The 18560-nt window shown below is 35.3% G+C and overlaps 1 protein-coding gene across 7 annotated transcripts in view; it reads left to right on the forward strand.

Annotated features, from left to right (window-relative positions):
- MAPK10 (mitogen-activated protein kinase 10) overlaps positions 1-18560 on the forward strand; it is a 316049-nt gene that overhangs the window by 138075 nt on the left and 159414 nt on the right. For 5 of the 7 annotated variants that reach the window (XM_043572253.1, XM_043572259.1, XM_043572254.1 and 2 more), the window contains one exon: positions 14552-14623. The exons of 1 other annotated variant lie outside the window; for it this stretch is intronic. In XM_043572253.1, the coding sequence (XP_043428188.1) occupies positions 14558-14623 (66 nt within the window). In that variant the 5' untranslated portion in view covers positions 14552-14557. Of the gene's footprint in view, positions 1-14551; positions 14651-18560 lie in introns of all 7 variants that reach the window. One more of the 7 variants, XM_043572256.1, reaches the window with a different exon arrangement.

An 18560-nucleotide genomic window follows, 5' to 3' on the forward strand; every position in this document is an offset into this window, starting at 1 on the left:
ATTAAGAATCTCTTATGGTTTTTTTCCATCTCCCCATCCCCCATATGTTTATCTGTTTTGTTTTGTTTATTAAATTCCACATATGAGTGGAATCATAGTATTTGTCTTTCTCTGTCTGATTTATCTCGCTTAGCATAATACGTTCTAGTTCCAGCCACATTGTTGCAAATGGCAAAATTTCATTCTTTTTGGTGTCAGAGTAATATTACATTGTGTGTGTGTGTGTGTGTGTGTGTGTGTGTGTGTGTATACACGCACATACCACATCTTCTTTATCCTTTCATCCATCAACGGACATTAGGGTTCTCTCCATAGTTTGGCTATTGTTGATAATGCTGCTATAAACACTGGGTTGCATATACCCATTCCAATCTGTATTTTTGTTTTTATTAAATTTTTTTTTTCAATGTTTATTTATTTTTTGGGACAGAGAGAGACAGAGCATGAACGGGGGAGGGGCAGAGAGAGAGGGAGACACAGAATCGGAAACAGGCTCCAGGCTCTGAGCCATCAGCCCAGAGCCCGACGCGGGGCTCGAACTCCCGGACCGCGAGATCGTGACCTGGCTGAAGTCGGACGCTTAACCGACTGCACCACCCAGGCGCCCCATCCAATCTGTATTTTTGTATCCTTTGGGTAAATACTTAGTAGTGCAATTGATGGGTCATAGGGTAGTTTTATTTTTAATTTCTTGAGGAACCTCCATATTCCAGAGTGGTTGCACCAGTTGGCATTCCCACCAGAAGTACAAAAGGTTCCCATTCTGTGTCTTCACCAACACCTGTTGTTTCTTGTGTTGTTAACTTTAGCCATTCTGACAGATGTGAGGTGGTATCCTATCATGGTTTTGATTTGTATTTCCCTGATGATAAGTGATGTTGAGCATCTTTCATGTGTCTGTTAACCATCTGGATGTTTTCTTTGGAAAAGTGACTATTCATATCTTCTGCCCATTTCTTAACTGGATTATTTGTTTTTTGGGTGTTGAGTTTGATAAGTTCTTTATAGATTTTGGATACTAACCCTTTATTAGATATGTCATTTGCAAATATCTTCTCCCATTCCATAGTTTGCCTTTAGTTTTGTTGATTGTTTCCTTCACTGTGCAGGTTTTTGTCTTGATGAAGCCCCATTAGTTCATTTTTGCTTTTGTTTCCCTTGTTTCTGGTGATGTGTCTTGTAAGAATTTCCTGTGACCAAGGTTAAAGAGATTGCTGCCTCTATTCTCTAGGATTTTGATGAAACCATTTAGGTATCACATTTAGGTCTTTCATCCATTTTGTATTTATTTTTGTGTATGGTATAAGACAGTCCAGTTTAATTCTTTCATATGCTGCTGTCCAGTTTTCCCAACACCATTTGTTGAAGAGACCATCTTTTTTCCACTGGATATTCTTTCCTGTTTTGTCGAAGATTAGTTGACCATATAGTTGTGGGTACATTTCTGGGTTTTCTATTATGTTACATTGACCTATATGTCTGTTTCTGTGTGAGTACCAAACTCTCTTGAAGTCTACAGCTTTGTAATATAGCTTGAAATCTGGAATCATGATGCTTCCAGTTTTGCTTTTCTTTTTCAGGATTGCTTTGGCTATTTGGGGTCTTTTGTGGTTTCATACACATTTTTTTAGGATTGTTTGTTCTAGCTCTGTGAAAAATGCTGGTGGTATTTTGATGGGGATTGCATTAAATGTGTATTCCTTTGGGTAGTTTAGACGTTTAAACAGTGTTTGTTCTTCCAATCCATGAACATGGAATGCTTTTCCATTTCTTTGTGTCCTCTTAAAGTTCTCCAGCTTTCAGAGTACAGATCTTTTACCTCTTTGGTTAGGTTTATTCCTAAGTATCTAATTGTCTTAAGTGCAATTGCAAATGGGATCAATTCCTTGATTCCTTTTTCTGCTGCTTCATTATCAGTGTATAGAAATGCAACAGATTTCTGTATATTGATTTTATATCCTATGATTTGCTGAATTCATATATTAGTTCTAGCAATTTCTTGGTGGTGTCTTTTGGGTTTTCTACATAGAGTATCATGTCATCTGCAAATAGTGCAAGTTTTGCTTCTTCCTTGCTGATTTGGATGCCTTTTATTTTATTTTTTTGTTGTTGTTGTCATTGTCTAATTGCTGAGGCTAAGACCTCCAGTACTATGTTAAATAGTAATGGTGAGAAGTGGACAGCTTTGTCTTATTCCTGACTTATTCCTGACACTATAGGGGAAAGGCTGTTTTTCCCTATTGAAGATGATATTAGCTGTGGGTCTTTCATATGTGGCCTTTATGATATTGAGGTATGTTCCATCTATCCCTACTTTGTTGAGGGTTTTTATCAAGTGGATGCTATATTTTCTCAAATGTTTTTTCTGCATCTATTGGGAGAATCATATGGTTCTTATCCTTTATTTTATTAATGTGGCTTACCATGTTGATTGATTTGCAAATACTGAACCAGCCCTGCAGTCCAGGAATAAGTCCCACTTGATCATGGTGATTAATTCTTTTAATGTATTGTTGGATTCAATTTGCTAGTATCTTGTTGAGAATTTTTGCATCCATGTTCGTCAGGGATTTTGGCCTGTAATTCTCCTTTTTAGTGGTGTCTTTATCTGGTTTTAGAACCAAGGTAATGCTAACTTCATAGAATGGTTTGGAAGTTTCCCTTTCATTTCTATTTTTTGGATGATTTGAGAGAAATTGATATTAACTCTTCTTTAAATGTCTGGTAGAATTCCCCTGGGAAGCCATCTGGCCCTGGATTCGTGTTTGTTGGGAGATTTTTGATTACTGTTTCAATTTCTTTGCTGGTTATGCACCTATTGAAATTTTCTACTTCTTCCTGTTTCAGTTTTGGCAGTTTGCATATTTCTAGGAATTTATACATTCTTCCAGATTGTCCAGTTTGTTGGCATATAATTTTTCATAATATTCTCTTATAATTTTTTGTATTTTTGGGGTATTGGCTGTGATAGCTCCCCTTTCATTTGTGATTTTATGTATTTGGGTCCTTTCTCTTTCCTTTTTGGTAAGTCTGGCTAGGGATTTATCATTTTTATTAATTTTTTTTGAAGAACCAACTCTTAGTTTCATTGATCTGTTCTACTGTGTGTTTTGTTATTGTTGTTGCTGTTATTTCTGTATCATGTATTTATGCTCTAGTCTTTATTATCTCTACTTTTTTTTTCCTTTGCTACTTTCAGGATTCTTTACTTGTGTGTGTATTTTGTGAATTTGATTATGATATGCCTTGGCAATGGATGGCTTTTGTTGACTTTAATGGGAGTTGTTCTTTGATTTTGATGTCTGTGTCCTCCCTCAGATTAGGAAAGTTTTCAGCTATAATTTGCTCAAATAAATCTTCTGCCCCTTTTTCTCTCTCTTCATCTTCTGGGACTTCTATGATATGAATGTTATTCAGTTTTAATAAGTCACTGAGTTCCCTAAGTCTACCTTTGTGATTCATTACCTTTGTTTCCCTCTTATTTTCAGCTTCATTATTTCCCATAATTTTCTTCTACATCAGTAATTTGTTCCTCTTCTTCATCCATCCTTACTGTTATGGCATCCATTGGGTTTGCATCTCAGTTATAGCATTTTAAATTTCAGCCTGACTAGATTTTAGCTCTTTTATCTCTGCAGTAAGAGATTCTCCAGAGTCTTCTATGCTTTTTCAAGCCCTGTTAGAATCCTTATAATTGTTTTAAATTGTAGTTCAGACATCTTACTTATTTCTGTATTAATGAAATCTCTTACTGTCATTTTTTCCTATTCTTTCTTTTGAGGTGAATTCCTCTGACTTGTCATTTTGGAGAAAAAAATAATAAAATAAAATTAAAATTAAAAGATTTTAAAAAATAATAAAGCTAGATCCTAGGTATGTTTTGGTCTGGTTATTAAGAGAAGCTTGATAGAAAAAAGAAAAAGAAAAAAATTAAAAAAAATTAAAAGTTGAAAATTAAAAAATTAAAAAAATAAAAAATTTGCTCTTTCTGTACCCAAGAAAAATAAACCACACAAACAAAAACAAACCCCCAAAGAAGCTAGGTCACATTTCCCCTAGAGCTGAAGCTTTACACACTTTATGATCCGTAGACTTAGTGCTTGGGAGGAGCTGTGCTTGTTCTCTGTGGAAGGGGCCTGTGTCTCTGATTCTCAGGCCAACTTGCCCTAGTAGAGATATGTTTGGAGGGCAGAGGGGTGTGTGGCTTGGTGTAACAGCTCTGTTCTCCACTTGTTGGCGCTGTTTAGCTCACTGGGGTAGATCAGTGGTTGTTGATAGGAGTAAAAATGGTTTCACCCTCCTCTTTACTCTCCAGAGTGGGAAGTTGGTTATGTCAGAGATGCGCAGTCACCTTTTCTGTGTCCAAGTCTTCCGGCAGATCCCCTCTTTCACCCTGTCTGTGTGAACTGTCCGCCCTCCTGGGTTTTATCTCAGACAAAGCCGTGTTTGAAAACCCCACACTTCAGAGGCTCCCTGGGTTTCTACCTGTGCTGATCCTCTGGGGGAGGATCTTGCTGCCCTGTAGCCTGAGTTTGTCCCAGGAAACAGTTGAGTGCGTGGTGGCAGCAGCTCAGAGTTTATGGTAAATTGCAACACACAGCTGGTACCACCGTTTGCTGCCCTCAGCTGGCATCTTTGTTCCTATACTAGTGAATGGGACAGCTCAGTGGCCTTGGCCAGGTCTTTGCCAATGGAGAGACTCTATCACCTCTATTGAAAGCACTCCAAGGATCCCAGGAGATCCTCAGAACATGCAGCCCACTCCCATGGCTCTGTCCTGCTTCTTCACTGGAATGCTGGCAGGCACTGAGCTCTGAAACTTCAAACTTTGCTGTTTATAAAAAAACTGGTGGTATTGAAACCTTTTCTTTTTTCCCTACCAGTGGTTTTGGGGAAGTGTTTTCTTGTGCTGTCCCCTGTGTGTTTTCACTATTTGTTTTTCTTTACTCTTAGCTTACTGCTGTCTGTGATCAGGGATCCTTCCCCACTGCAGCACCTGAAGCTCTTTTCTCCCACAAATCAACTCTTCTCAGTTCCTACTTTCCATGGGTTGTTGTTTTTCTTTTTGTAGATGTGCAACTTTGTTCTTTAAGACTTCCAATAAATTTCTTGGGTGTTCAGAATAATTGGATATTTATCTTGCTGTTTGAGGGAGGAGGCAAGCCTAGGGTTACCCTACTTCTCTACCATCTTAACCCTCATCTTTTGTTCCTTATTCTGACTCTTTAATTATTTCACTCACTCCTACTTATGGTCTTTCTAATTGTTTTGATCATATAAAGTTCTTATGGTGGTAATACTTTTTTTTTATAGTATCTGATGATTCTCACTTGAGGTATTTGCTTTCCTTGTGATATATCTGGAGATTTGTGATTTATCTTTTTTAGTGTCTTCTTTCATTTCCGGTACCTGGTAACTTCCAGTTGTGTACTACTCAATGTTTAATCACCAATTCTCTGAAGAAAGCTTGGTTTGTAGAATATACCAGTTTCTATAGTCTAAATGTTCCCACAAAAAACAATTTTAAACCCCACTGAAGTAGTGTCATCAGGCATGGAGTTGGGAAAAGATGTGCCCAATCAGGTTTTGCTAGCTGATTGTAGGAGCCAACTTCATAACACCACTGGCAATTTTCCTTTTTTAATGTAAATCCAAAACTACTTTTTGTTACAGTTTACCCAACTAATCTAGAGTTTTGTGATGTGAGAGTTTCCATGTTAGCTAACCCTACCAGGTTTCTAGGACCAGAAGCAATGTTATATGTTCAATATTAAGAAACTTAAAAATGTTTGTATTATAATTCTTGAATTGGTGAATTTTGCTGTTTTTACATTTCTTATTTTATATGTCCTCTCTCTTAATAATCCTTCCTATTTCTTTTTTTAAAGATTTTTTTTTCAACGTTTATTTATTTTTGGGACAGAGAGAGACAGAGAATGAACGGGGGAGGGGCAGAGAAAGAGGGAGACACAGAATCGGAAACAGGCTCCAGGCTCTGAGCCATCAGCCCAGAGCCTGACACGGGGCTTGAACTCACGGACCGCGAGATCGTGACCTGGCTGAAGTCGGACGCTTAACAGACTGTGCCACCCAGGCGCCCCAATCCTTCCTATTTCTTATGTATTTGTTGCTTTCTCATCTCTTATATTCTGGTCTCTATTGCTTTACTCCTGCTAAATAAGTTTATCAAAGGATTTCTTTGGAAGCAATTATCTTGTTATATGAACAATATTTTAAGAGATATTTAGCTTTTAGATATAGACAAGCATAGATTACTTGGAAAGGAATAAAGACAAGCATAGATTACTTGGAAAGAAATAATATATATTAAATTTAAGTATAATTTATGAAAAAGTATTTTGTGTACTTATATACTTATGATTAGAGTCATTGGATTATTTTTGCCTTTATACTGAAGCTAATGATGTGCTTCTACATATTTGTATCGAGAGTGCTCTAAATCAGAGGTTGGCAACCTTTTATTTTTTCTCTTCTTTCTTCCTTTCTTTCTTTTTTTCTTCTTCTCTCTCTCTTCTTTTTTTTTTTTTTGGAGGTAAGTTCTGTGCCCGATGTGGGGCTTGAACTCATGTCCCCAAGACCAAGTGCCATATGCTGTACCGGCTGAGCCAGCCAGGTGCTCCTGGCAACTTTTTCTATAAAGTGTCGGATAGTAAATATTTTAGCCTTTGCAGGTCATATAGTTTCTATCATAGTTACTCAAATCTGCTATTATAGTGTAAAAGCAGCCATAGACACTATGTAAACTAATGAATGAATGTGTTTCAATAAAATTGTATTTACAAAAACATGTGGTGATTTGAATTTGGTCCATGGGCCACAGTTTGCTGATTTCTGCTCTAAATGGTAGTCCCTGAGAAAAAAATTATAGTCCATGGACCAAAAGATTTAATAATATTTTAAAGTAAACAAATGCACAGTTCTTAATAGAACATTAAATTTAATTTTTTTTCTCTGTCAGCACTAAAAAGATAATTACTTGTTTCATGGTATATTTACTTTTCATTTGTTTCTTTATATGTAATTTTCAAAAATGTTAATTTTTTTAATTTTTAATTTTTTTAAAGTAGACTCCACACCCAGTGTGGAGCCCAACACAGGCTTGAACTCATGACCCTGAGGTCAACACCTGAGCTGAGATCAAGAGTCGGATGCTTAACTGACTGAGCCACCCATGTGCCCCAATATGTATGTTTTTTATACATAGTTGGGAGAATTCTTTAGGGAATAGAAGAGACAGAGTATTTTTTTGTTCTTGTAATTAACAATGACTCTGTATTCTCATATTGTACATATGCTTACAGGCTGTTAAGAGAGTCATATTTTAATAAGTCATATATAATAAATCAAAAACTATTTACAGTATTTACAGATAATGAATTTGTTGTATATCAGTTAAACTTGGAAAGTGCTGGATCTCAAAACATATTGTGTAATTAATTGCTCATTTAGTTCACTCTTGCATGTATTACATTTAGTGACAAACCATGGGAGCCTGGAGCTGCCCAGAACAATTTGATTTTTTTGCATCTGTAAAACTTCTTAAACCTCCTGTGGTTTGTTGGCACATCTCACATACAAACGAATTTAAGTATTGATCTAAGCTATTAAAACATATCATAGTTACATTCTTTATAGTAGCTGTTGTGCACCAGTTCAATCTAATAAATTAAGTATATCTCATTCATACACCTTGGCCTACTGCTTTGTTCAGAGTAGTCATTAACTCATATAGCCATGTAACGAAGAGAAACTCAGTATACTACATAGCAAGGAGTGCACATATGGGACTTTTCCCACACGAACAACCAGTAATTGAAAGCACTAAACTCCCCAAATTAGCATCCCCTCCCTTTTCAAGCTACTCATGGGTCCTATACTGCACCAAGCTATTGTCATTAATTATACTTTAGACTAATATCGAGATAATGCCCTGGACATTTATGTTGTTTCTATGCAGTGGTGCCAAATGCTTTCTGCCATGTTATTAGGGAATATGATTATCAGACTAGTTTTCTGTAAATCACTGAGAATATCATACTGAACATTCTTTTTCTTGTAATGTCCCTTTGTGGAACAAGGAGTTTCTGCAGTGACTTAGTGACTTAGTCATGGTGCTACATTTAGAATCTTTATAATGCAACCAGGAAAGGTCAGGATGCTTACTTTCCATAGAAAGATTATTCACTCATTAAAAATTAAAATACATTGTTCATTTTAGGTGGCGGGCTGGATATTATTATTTCCCACATGCCCAATTCAGCAGTACAGAACTAAAAACAGCCTTGCTGGGTAGCATTTTGAGGTCATCTGTGTTGGACTCTCATACTCCCACCACTACACACTCCTCATTCCTAATTTATTAGCACCAAATTTGTTGAAAACTTATAGATCTGAATATGCAGAGATAATAAAATACTTAGATTTGTACTAGAGAAGGAAGGAAGCTTTTTTAATTTGAGTCTGCTTTTATTCAATAAACATTTACTCAACATTAGCTCTTTACTGAGAATAGTGTTGGGCCCTGGGGTTGTGAACATGAATAAAACATGGTCACTTTACCTGAGAAGGACATAATGTAGTATGTATGGAATAGACATATGAAAAAATAGTTAACAATATTATAAGATAGTCATAATAAAAGTGTGAACAAAGTGCTGTGAGAAGACTGAAGGAAAAACTGAAGAGGGGCTGGGAGAACATTTTCCCATTCAATGCCAGAAATGAACATTTGGAAAATGGGAATAAAATAAAAATACCTTTTATAATAATATCAAAAACATAAATGCTTAACAATAAACTTAAAGAAGCATGTGAAAGAACTACGTAGAGAAAATATGTGAGCAAATATACAATACTTTTCTTTGTAATCTAAATTTCCTTAGAATAGAATTGCTTATTTAAGACCAAAATAATAGCCATGTGTTATGGGCTTATAAAACATGTATAAGTAAAATATATGAAAATAATAGTTCAGAGGACTAGAGGGGAAAATTGAAGTATACTAGTGTAAGTTTCTTAAACTATATGTAAAGTAGAATCATATTATTTGAAGTTAGATGACTAAAAATTAAAAATGCAGGCTCTAGAACAACCACTAAAAAAACGTATAAATAATAAGCTACTGGGTAAAATAAAATGGAAAACAAAAATATACCCAGTTCTTCCAAAAAAGGCTGAAAGAGGAAAAAATGGAATAAAGAATACAAGGGTAAAATATGAAACAAAGAGTACAGTGGTAGGCTTGATCTCAGCAATATTCATATTCACTTTAAATTTAAGTGGACTATATACATGTCTTAAAAGACAGAGATCATTAACATCTCCTCCCTTCTATTCAACTTTGTACTTGAACAATTAGGCAAGAAAAACAGATTGGAAAGGAAAAAGGAAAAACTATTTTCATCTGCAGACAACTTTTCTATGTGTAAGAAAAATCCTAAAAAACTAAAAATATTTACTGGATTTAATAAATGAATTTAACAGTGTGGTAGAATGCAAGTTCACTTATAAAAGTTAACATTATTTTAAGAAATAAGCATTTGAGAAATGGAAATTAAAAATATGCCATTTACATTAGTATCAAAAATGTAAATGCTAAAGAATACACTTAAAGAAAAACATACAAGATCTATACACTGCAAACTCTGAAACATTCCTGAGGTAAATTAGAGAGTATTAAAATAAATGGGCAGATACACCATGATTATGGATAAACTATACCCAATATTGTTAAGATACCTTTCTTCCCAATGTGAGCTATAGCTCTACTACATTCTCAACCAAATTGCAGAAAGTTTTTAAATAATGTTTTGAAATGTCAGGCTGATTTTAAAATTCATATGGAAATGCAAAGACCCAGAAGAGTCTCACAAATAAAAAGAAGAAAAAAATTTGGAGGATTTACCTAATTTGAAGACTTATTATAAAGCTGCAGTAATCAAGACAGAATGATAATGGGGTAAAAATAGATAGTAGGTCAATGGAACCAAAAAAAGTTCCTGAAATAGATTCACATTTGTACAGTCAATTGATTTTTTGACGAAGGCAGTGAGGTAACTCAGTATAGAAAGGAAGTTATTATGACTGAGGATACTTGAACAAGTGGCTATTTATAAGGAGAAAAATGAACTTCAATATATACCTCAATATATAATCACACCATAGATTATGGGGCGCCTGGATGGTTCGGTTAAGCATCCGACTTCAGCTCAGGTCGTGATCTCAGGGTCCATGAGTTCGAGCCCCGCGTCGGGCTCTGTGCTGAAAGCTCAGAGCCTGGAGACTGTTTCAGATTCTCTCTCCCTCTCCCTCTCTCAGATTCTCTCTCCCTCTCTCTCTGACCCTCCCCCGTTCATGCTCTGTCTCTTTCTGTCTCAAAAATAAATAAACGTTAAAAAAAATCACACCTTAGATTAAAATTAATTACAGGTGGATTATATTCCTAAAAGTAAAATTAACAACGCAAAGCTTCAAGAAGAAAATGTGGAAGAATATCTTTGTGAACTTGGTGTGGATCACACCCTTGATAAACTCAAGGAAGATCCCTTGATAAACTCAAGGAAGCACTACCAATAAAAGAAAGACAAAGGAAACGCACTTCATAAAAATTAAATATTACCAAAAGACAGCATTTCTAAGTTCAATATGAAGCCACAAACTGAAAGAAAATATTCATAATATGTATATATGACAGAAAACTTTCATCTGAAATAAAAGATTTCTATATTTTGTAAAAAATAAGAGATAATCTCCTCCCCCCCCCACCCATAATCCACCACCAAATGGGTAAAAAAATTGAAAAGGCACTTCACAAAAGATTATAAATAAGTGGCCAATAAACAAATAAAAATAAGCTCAACATCATTAGTCATCAGGGGAATAAAAAATAAAACCATAACAAAATGTAATTAAATGTCCATTAGAATGATTAAAATTTAGAAAACTGATAAACCAAATGTTGGCAAAAATGTAAAACACCTGAATTTCGTACATTGCTGCAGGGGATTGATAATGTGTCTCTCAGTTTTTCATAAATAAAATATATTCCTAATCTCATGATCTAACAATTTTTTCTCTTGGTACTTTTCCTGAGAGAAATGAAAGCATATTTATACAAGAATACATGTAGGTAAGTATTCATAGGAGCATTATTAATAATATTAAAAATTAGAGACACCTCAAATGTCCTAAAGTAGATGGATAGCACACTGTGATGCATTAAACGCCATTATTGAATGAACCATTACTAAAATTTATGCCAATATGGCTGAGTACTAAAAGCATATTGCTGGGCAAAAGAAGCCCAACAAAAGAGAGTGCATACTGTACGGTTGCATTTATGTGAGTTCAAAGACAAGAAAAACCAATTTATATTGAAAGAAGTTAGAACATTGTTTGCTTGGGGGAGCTAGGGTTTTCAGACTATTTTTTATCTTCATTGGAATGTGAGTTACGTGGATATGTGCATTTGTCGAAACTCATCAACATAGATACTTAAGAACAGTTCATTTTGCTATGTGTAAATTATACCTGATTTAAAACTAAATTTAAAAATTTAAAAAGTAGAGGTAATTGGCAAAAATGATATATAAATCTCCTTGAAATCTCATGGATACAATCAAATAATCTCACAGATTAAAATCTGAGGAGTAAATCATATTTTTTGTTGTTGCTTTGTTTTAGTTTTTGCTTTCTGAGTATATTTTAGTAGTTTTTTTTTTAATGGGGGATTCACCTTCTTATATAACAGAAAGTCTAGAAGTAGAAAAGTTCCTGAATTTCTTAATTCAGTAGTTTAATGTTATCATCAAGCACAATTTCTTCTATCTTCCTTCTTTATACCCCTCAGCATTTCTCTTCAAGATCATTTCCCATTAATGGCTATTATGAATGTTTTGATTCCAGGCATTTGTGCCTACACAGCAATGTCTAGCAAAAGAATGAAGGACCACTAGGTCCTTGTGTCACTTGAATTTTTTCCTATTATAAAATATTTGACATATCAAATGGTATTTCATATATGTAAGGTTTAAAAAAATAATAGTGAAATAGGGACACTTCGGTGGCTCAGTCAGTTAACTGTCCAACTTTGGCTCAGGTCATGATCTCCCGGTTGGTGAGTTTGAGCCCTGCATCAGGCTTTCTGCTGCGAGTGCAGAGCATGCTTCAGATCCTCTGTCCCCGTCTCTCTCTGCCCCTCCCCCACTCTCACTTTCTCTCCCTCTCTCTCAAAAATAAACATAAAAAATTTTATAAAAATATAATAAATAAAAAAATAATGATGAAACAAACATGCGTGACTCTACCACGTAGCTTGAAGAAGTAGACACAGATTCTTGTTACTCACATTAATAGCAGTAGCTAGAATGTCAACATTCATGCCCGTTCCTCAGCCCTCAATCACGTAGGGTGACTCAAAGGTCGGGTGACTACTGCATATAGAGTGGGTTACATTTTGGAAGAGGAACTCCAAAGGAGTGTATTTACACTGGCAAAGGAAGCCATGTATTTATAATGGCAGTAAGCATGGCTTGTCCCAGAGGGACACCTTATCTTTATTATACTGGAGAGTAATCAAACCTGCCCTTTGTTCCAGAGGGAGATACTATCTCTCTCTTCCAAGACTGTTTGCTTTGTAATTATCCTTGAGAAGATAGTCTGGAATAAAGACAGCCAGTGCTTCTGTTTGCAAGATATGGAGAAGTGTGAAAGATCTGATAGAGTATTGTCTTTCAACAGGGGTGTGCTTCTACCCCACCTACATCCCCCATATTTATGATGCATGACCTATTGTCTCAGCATGATTTAATGCATAGTTTCTTCTTTCCCCAAATATTTGCGATGCAAACTTTAACATAATTAGGTTTCCATGTATGTATGTGTCTGTTTTTGGCTCTTTATTAATTTATAGGTCTAGTTCTGCATCAATCCCACATACATTTACTAACTACAACTGTGGACCCTCCTAACCTCCACAAACACCCATTTTGCTCTTCTTCAGGAATGTTTTATATGTTCTTGCCCTTTCATTCTTTCTTAAATTTAAAAAATCTACCAAGTTCCCACGTAAAATATTTTTTCTTACAATTCAGACCTTCCTTCTGGGATTGTTTTGCTAGTTCTAAAGTTTGTTTAAAAGTTCTCTATTAAGCTCCGTGCAGGTGTCTTCAATGTGACTTCCCACCATAGATAGATTCTAAGCTTTGTTTCTTGGATTCTACATGCTACTATCTAAAAATGAAAGTTCTCATCTTCAGACATCAGCAGATGACCTAGGGACAAGAGGCAACTTCAGCTCTTTTACTTCTCTGCATGAATTCTTTCACATTGTTTTCAGCCTCAGAATTAATTTCTTTTCTTTTCTTTTTTCTTTTCTTTTTTCTTTTCTTTTTCCTTTCCTTTCCTTTCCTTTCCTTTCCTTTCCTTTCCTTTCCTATTCATTTCTTTCTTTCTTTCTTTCTTTCTTTCTTTCTTTCTTTCTTTCTTTCTTTCTTTCTTTCTTTCTTTCTGTCTTTCTTTCTTTTCCTTCTGGCACTTCAGTTATGCATTAAAATATAATTTGTATATTTCATTTAATTTTTTAGGAGTTTTACACTGAGTGGTTTTTAGGATATCAAATCATTCATTTTTCCAGAAACAGAAGTCTTGTGTCAATCGTGGTTTTATGTGTCTTGCACACAATATATTCAGTAAAGTGAGCTTAACTGAACTGAAAAAGATTTCAGTTGGATTTCTCTGATGCTGCTTCATCATACTCAATAAGACAGTGCTTAATTTGGCATTACCACCATTACATGATTTTATCCTGTCCTTAATACTTTGCAAAATTATAAAATATTTTAAATATATGGAAAATAATGTAATTGAAATCTTTGTACTTAACCAAGATTAAATTGATGTTAATATAGTGCCCATTTTTTTTCTTGGTTTTGGTTTTATGATTATATAACAAAGTAATGTGTATGATTTTGTATATTTTAAAATTTTATATTAGTAATATAATGATCTTCATGCCCTTTTGAAACTTGCCTTTTCCCCCACTCAACATCATGTTTGAAAAATTTATCTACGCTGATACCTTAAGCTTGAATTCAGTTATTTCAAGTCCTATATATAATTCTATTATCAGTTAGTGTTTATTTAAAAGTCCCTTTATTTCGCAATAAGCATGCTTATATATATGCTCTTGAGCATATGTTTGAGATTTTTAAAGTTAGTTGCCTAGAACTGAAAGTACTCTATAATAAATTGTTCTAAACTTTAACTTATTAAGTATATCCAATTCTTTTTATCTAATCTTTCTGATTGTGATGGTGTTGATCATTATAAAAATAAAACATCTGACCTTATTTTATTATTTAGTGTTTATGATTTGTGAAAAGTACCGAGTACTAGTCGGGATAAGGATTATGCTGAATATATGTTATGCATGACACCTTGTGTTTAATTCAAATTATATTAAAGTTTATGCTATTAAATAATGAAAAATTAGGTGATTTAGAAATTCATGCCCCCCCCCCTTTTTCTATAGGTATTTATGAGCCTCCATTTATTGTACTACTGCAGTGAACCAACCTTGGATGTGAAAATTGCCTTTTGTCAGGTGTGTGTTCCTTACAGGTAAAACAAGGTACAGTATATTCCCTTGTATTTCCATTTTGCCATTTCAGCTTGCCTATGTTCTACACCAAGTTAGTATAGATATAGATTTTAAATGACTTGGGAATTAGAGGTGGGTAGTTAGATGTTTTTTCTTTCCCAGTTTTCTTAAGTTAGAATAGAAATGAAGATAATTCTTTTTAATGATTACAAATAATAGTGTTTAATCACTGTGTAATGTGATTTCTTATTAGATTTTATTTATACTTAATGTCAGTAATATGTCTTTCCTAATCCTTGAATGTGGCTTCAATCATCAAAATAGCTGAAGTCTGTGTTATCATTTCTCATCCTAAGGACTAATGAGCTCTATGTAGCAGTTCTCTGATACCCACATATAGTAACATGCAGGGGGTGCTCAGTTTGTTTTTTGATGCCCAGTGCTAACTGGTAGTTGGTAAAAGGGTAAACAATAATAATAGCAAATAAAGGTATATTTAACCTACAACGAACAATAATAAGAAGGTAGTGTAAACGGACCAGATAAAAGACTGCTTTCCTCTATTCACACACACTATTCTTAGGAAAGAAGCTACCTGGGAGTGCCTGGGTGGCTCAGTAGGTTAAGCATCCAACTTCAGCTCAGGTCATGATCTCACGGTTTGTGAGTTCGAGCACTGTGTCGGGCTCTGTGCTGACAGCTCACAGCCTGGAGCCTGCTTCGGATTCTGTGTCTCCCTCTCTCTCTGCTCCTCCCCTGCTCATGGTCTGTCTCTCTCTCTCAAAAATAAATAAATGTTAAAAAAAATTAAAAAAAAAAAAGAAGCTACCTGGGGTGCTTTTTCCTACTATAGGTATGTTTAGGGTAATCCTAAATTCAGCCTATTGTTATGGTATAATTAATAGTGCTCCTTTTTACTCTCAGGACTGTTCTTTGGATAATAAATTATATAGTAACTTTATTCATGCCCCAAGCAAAAAGCAATTCAGTTTTTCTGTAATGATTTTCATTGTATCTTCTCACTCAGCTGTACTATAAACAGGCAGTGACATGCATCCATTGAAAAAAGGTTTAAAAAATAACTACACCTTCTATTATTTTAGTAAAGTTTTTTTCTGATTCTAGAAGTAATATGTGCTTATTACAGAAAATGTAAAAACGTATACAGGGAAACAAATATTCTCTCTGAGTATAAGTAGAATTTCTATTGGAGAATAAAACGTGTTTGTTACATGCTACAAATAGGATTTACTGATCTGCCTCATCTCTCTGACCTCTGAATGTCGTAGTGCTGGAGGCCTCAGGCCTTTAGATAACTTCCAGTCTCTAACAAGAACTCTGGATCTGGACAGCCTTGGTTAGAAACTCCAAATCTACCACTTATTAGCCATTTACTTGTGACCTTGGGCAAGTTACTTAATCTCTCGGTGCTGTAGTTTCTAAATTTGCAAAAAGAGGACAATCATAGTACCTACCTTCCAGGGTCATGAGAATTAAGTGAGTTAGTACTTGCTAGAACATGTGTTTGTTAAATGGCTAACTAAACTTCAAATAAATTTGCATTCATTCTTCTGGTGCTCCAATTGAGTCCCAGTGTTTTAAGTATTATCAGTATCTTGACTACTTCCACAATTATGTGGCCAACCCAAACCTCTCTCCAAAATCAGACTCAGGCCCAAGTGCCTGTCCTACATCTTCACTTACAGGCCTATCAATTTTGCAGACACTGAACCAAATTCCTGAACTTGTCTCCAAAATTGCTCTACTCTAATTCAGTAAATGCTAGATTCACCTTTCTCAGGGCCTTAGAACAAAATCTTTGGAATCATCTTTTGGGCAGCACTTCCCATTCAGTTTGTTAGTAAATACTGTTGGCTCTATATTTAAAATATATCTGAAATCTCACCACTTCCCAACATTCTGTCCACTACCACTTTGACCCAACTGTTATTTAAATTCTAGTTAGCTGACAGATAGTGTAATTAGTTTCAGGAGTAGAATTTAATGATTCAACCTACTATGGCCTCTTGCCTGGATGATCACCAGAGCTTCCTCCTTTGCTCACCCCCATAATAGTGAACTCTCAAAACATCAGCAAAAGTCATATTTGAAAAGTATAAGTGAGATCATGCCTCTCCTTGGCTAAAACCAAAACAAAACAGAAAAACCTTTCAATGTCTTTCCATCTCACTTATGGTAAAAACCAAAATTCTTAAAATAAATACCCAAGCCTTTACCATGTAGTCACCTAGAGACCCCCTCCCAGAAATGCTCTTCCTTTAATGTCCACTTGGCTCACTCCTCCACCACCATCAGGACTTTGCTCAAATGTCACTTTTTAAGGCAACCTTTCCTGGTTCTCCTATTTAAAATTGCCCCTTCTTACCTAGTCTGCCTACCTGACTTCTCAGACTTCCTCTCCCCCTATAACACTTTTTGGTAGCTGGTATACCATATGTGTGACTAGTATGTTGTGTCTCTCTCTCCACTAAAATGCATTTTTCACAAGGGCAGGAATTTTTTCACTGCTGTGGTGGAGCAAGCTCACACAGGCTCACAAGAGTTGATTGAGCACCTCTCTCCCCAACTCAAAGTTCAATGGTGTGAGGTCAGTAGATTGAAGTCTGTTACTATGGGAGTATGTACATTATGTAAATAAGCAATTACTACAAACAAGTCCCCTCCCTCCCTGTGGTTGTTGAATATTTACCCAGCATGCTGTTGAAATTTTGTCTCATTCGCACACTGATGTTCCAGAGTGCTAACCACAACATGTGGCATGGCGTGGGCTGTCACTGAATATTTGCGTAATGAATCAATGAATGATGTATATTTGGTTTAGGTAAGCAGTTGCAACTGTGACTGTGCATTGGTTGAAATGAGCAGGCCTGAACTTCTGGGTAGAATGTCTGGGCCCTACCACTGGTAGGCTATTTGACTGTGTGCTGTTTCCTTAGATTCCGAGAGCCTATTCATTAACGATGGCCATTAACACTTATAAAGTGAACCGCAAACAAACAAAAAACTAATTCATGTTTTATGTAACTCAAGGTTAAGTCTGAACTTCAAAGATGATCAATAAAAAAGATCTTAAAACTTGAGCTGTAGTTTTCAATCCAGAGTCTTTTTGTAGGTTAACTCTATTTTTCCAATCAGCTCCCGATCTTTGTGCACAGATGCAGAATGTCTCTTTCTAGTGAGAGTTCTTTTAAAGCAAAGGAATAAAGATAAGTAAAGCATGAGCTTTATTAATGACTCTGATTTTTTTTTTTGCTTTGGTATTTTGCTTTTTTTTTTTTTAGCTTTTGGTATCTAGATATATGCATATTGTATAGATTTTAAAACATATAAAAATATTATAGTAAGCAGAATGTTGCTGGTTGTGACTCTGAACATTTTGTTTACTTTCCATGTAGAATTTTTATTTGATGTCTGTTTGTTTATTTATTTTTCTTTTCTGTAGCCCTGTGCCTGACTTACTACTCTAGCAATTTAGAGAAAAGAGTGTTTTCAGTTTTAGAGACAGTTATGCACAGGGATTTACTTTCAAACTGTGTTTTTGGAAGCTTCTTGTTTCCTGAGGCATTTCACAGGTTCCTGGTATGCTGTTGTGTTTAACCTGATCACCAGCAGGATTAGGTTGTTTCCAACTTCTTGTCAGACAGACAATACACAAAGACCTTAAGTAATTTGTCAACAACTGGTCAAGTGTATTCAGAATCCAGGTCTCTTGAATCTTAATCTGTGGATTTTTATACTATGTAATATTTCCAATTTTTTCATTTGTTATCAATAAGCAGTTACAGAAAATATAGAAAGTTAAATTGCTTAAGATTCTCTCTCTCTCTCTCTCTGTCTCTCTCTCTCCCCCTCTCCCCTGCTTGAGCGCTCTTTCTCTCTTTCTCAAAAACAAAGACAAAAACAGAAACAAAAACTTACT

This window comes from Prionailurus bengalensis, chromosome B1 (genome assembly GCF_016509475.1).
Source record: "Prionailurus bengalensis isolate Pbe53 chromosome B1, Fcat_Pben_1.1_paternal_pri, whole genome shotgun sequence".
NCBI classification, from domain to species: Eukaryota; Metazoa; Chordata; class Mammalia; order Carnivora; family Felidae; genus Prionailurus; species Prionailurus bengalensis.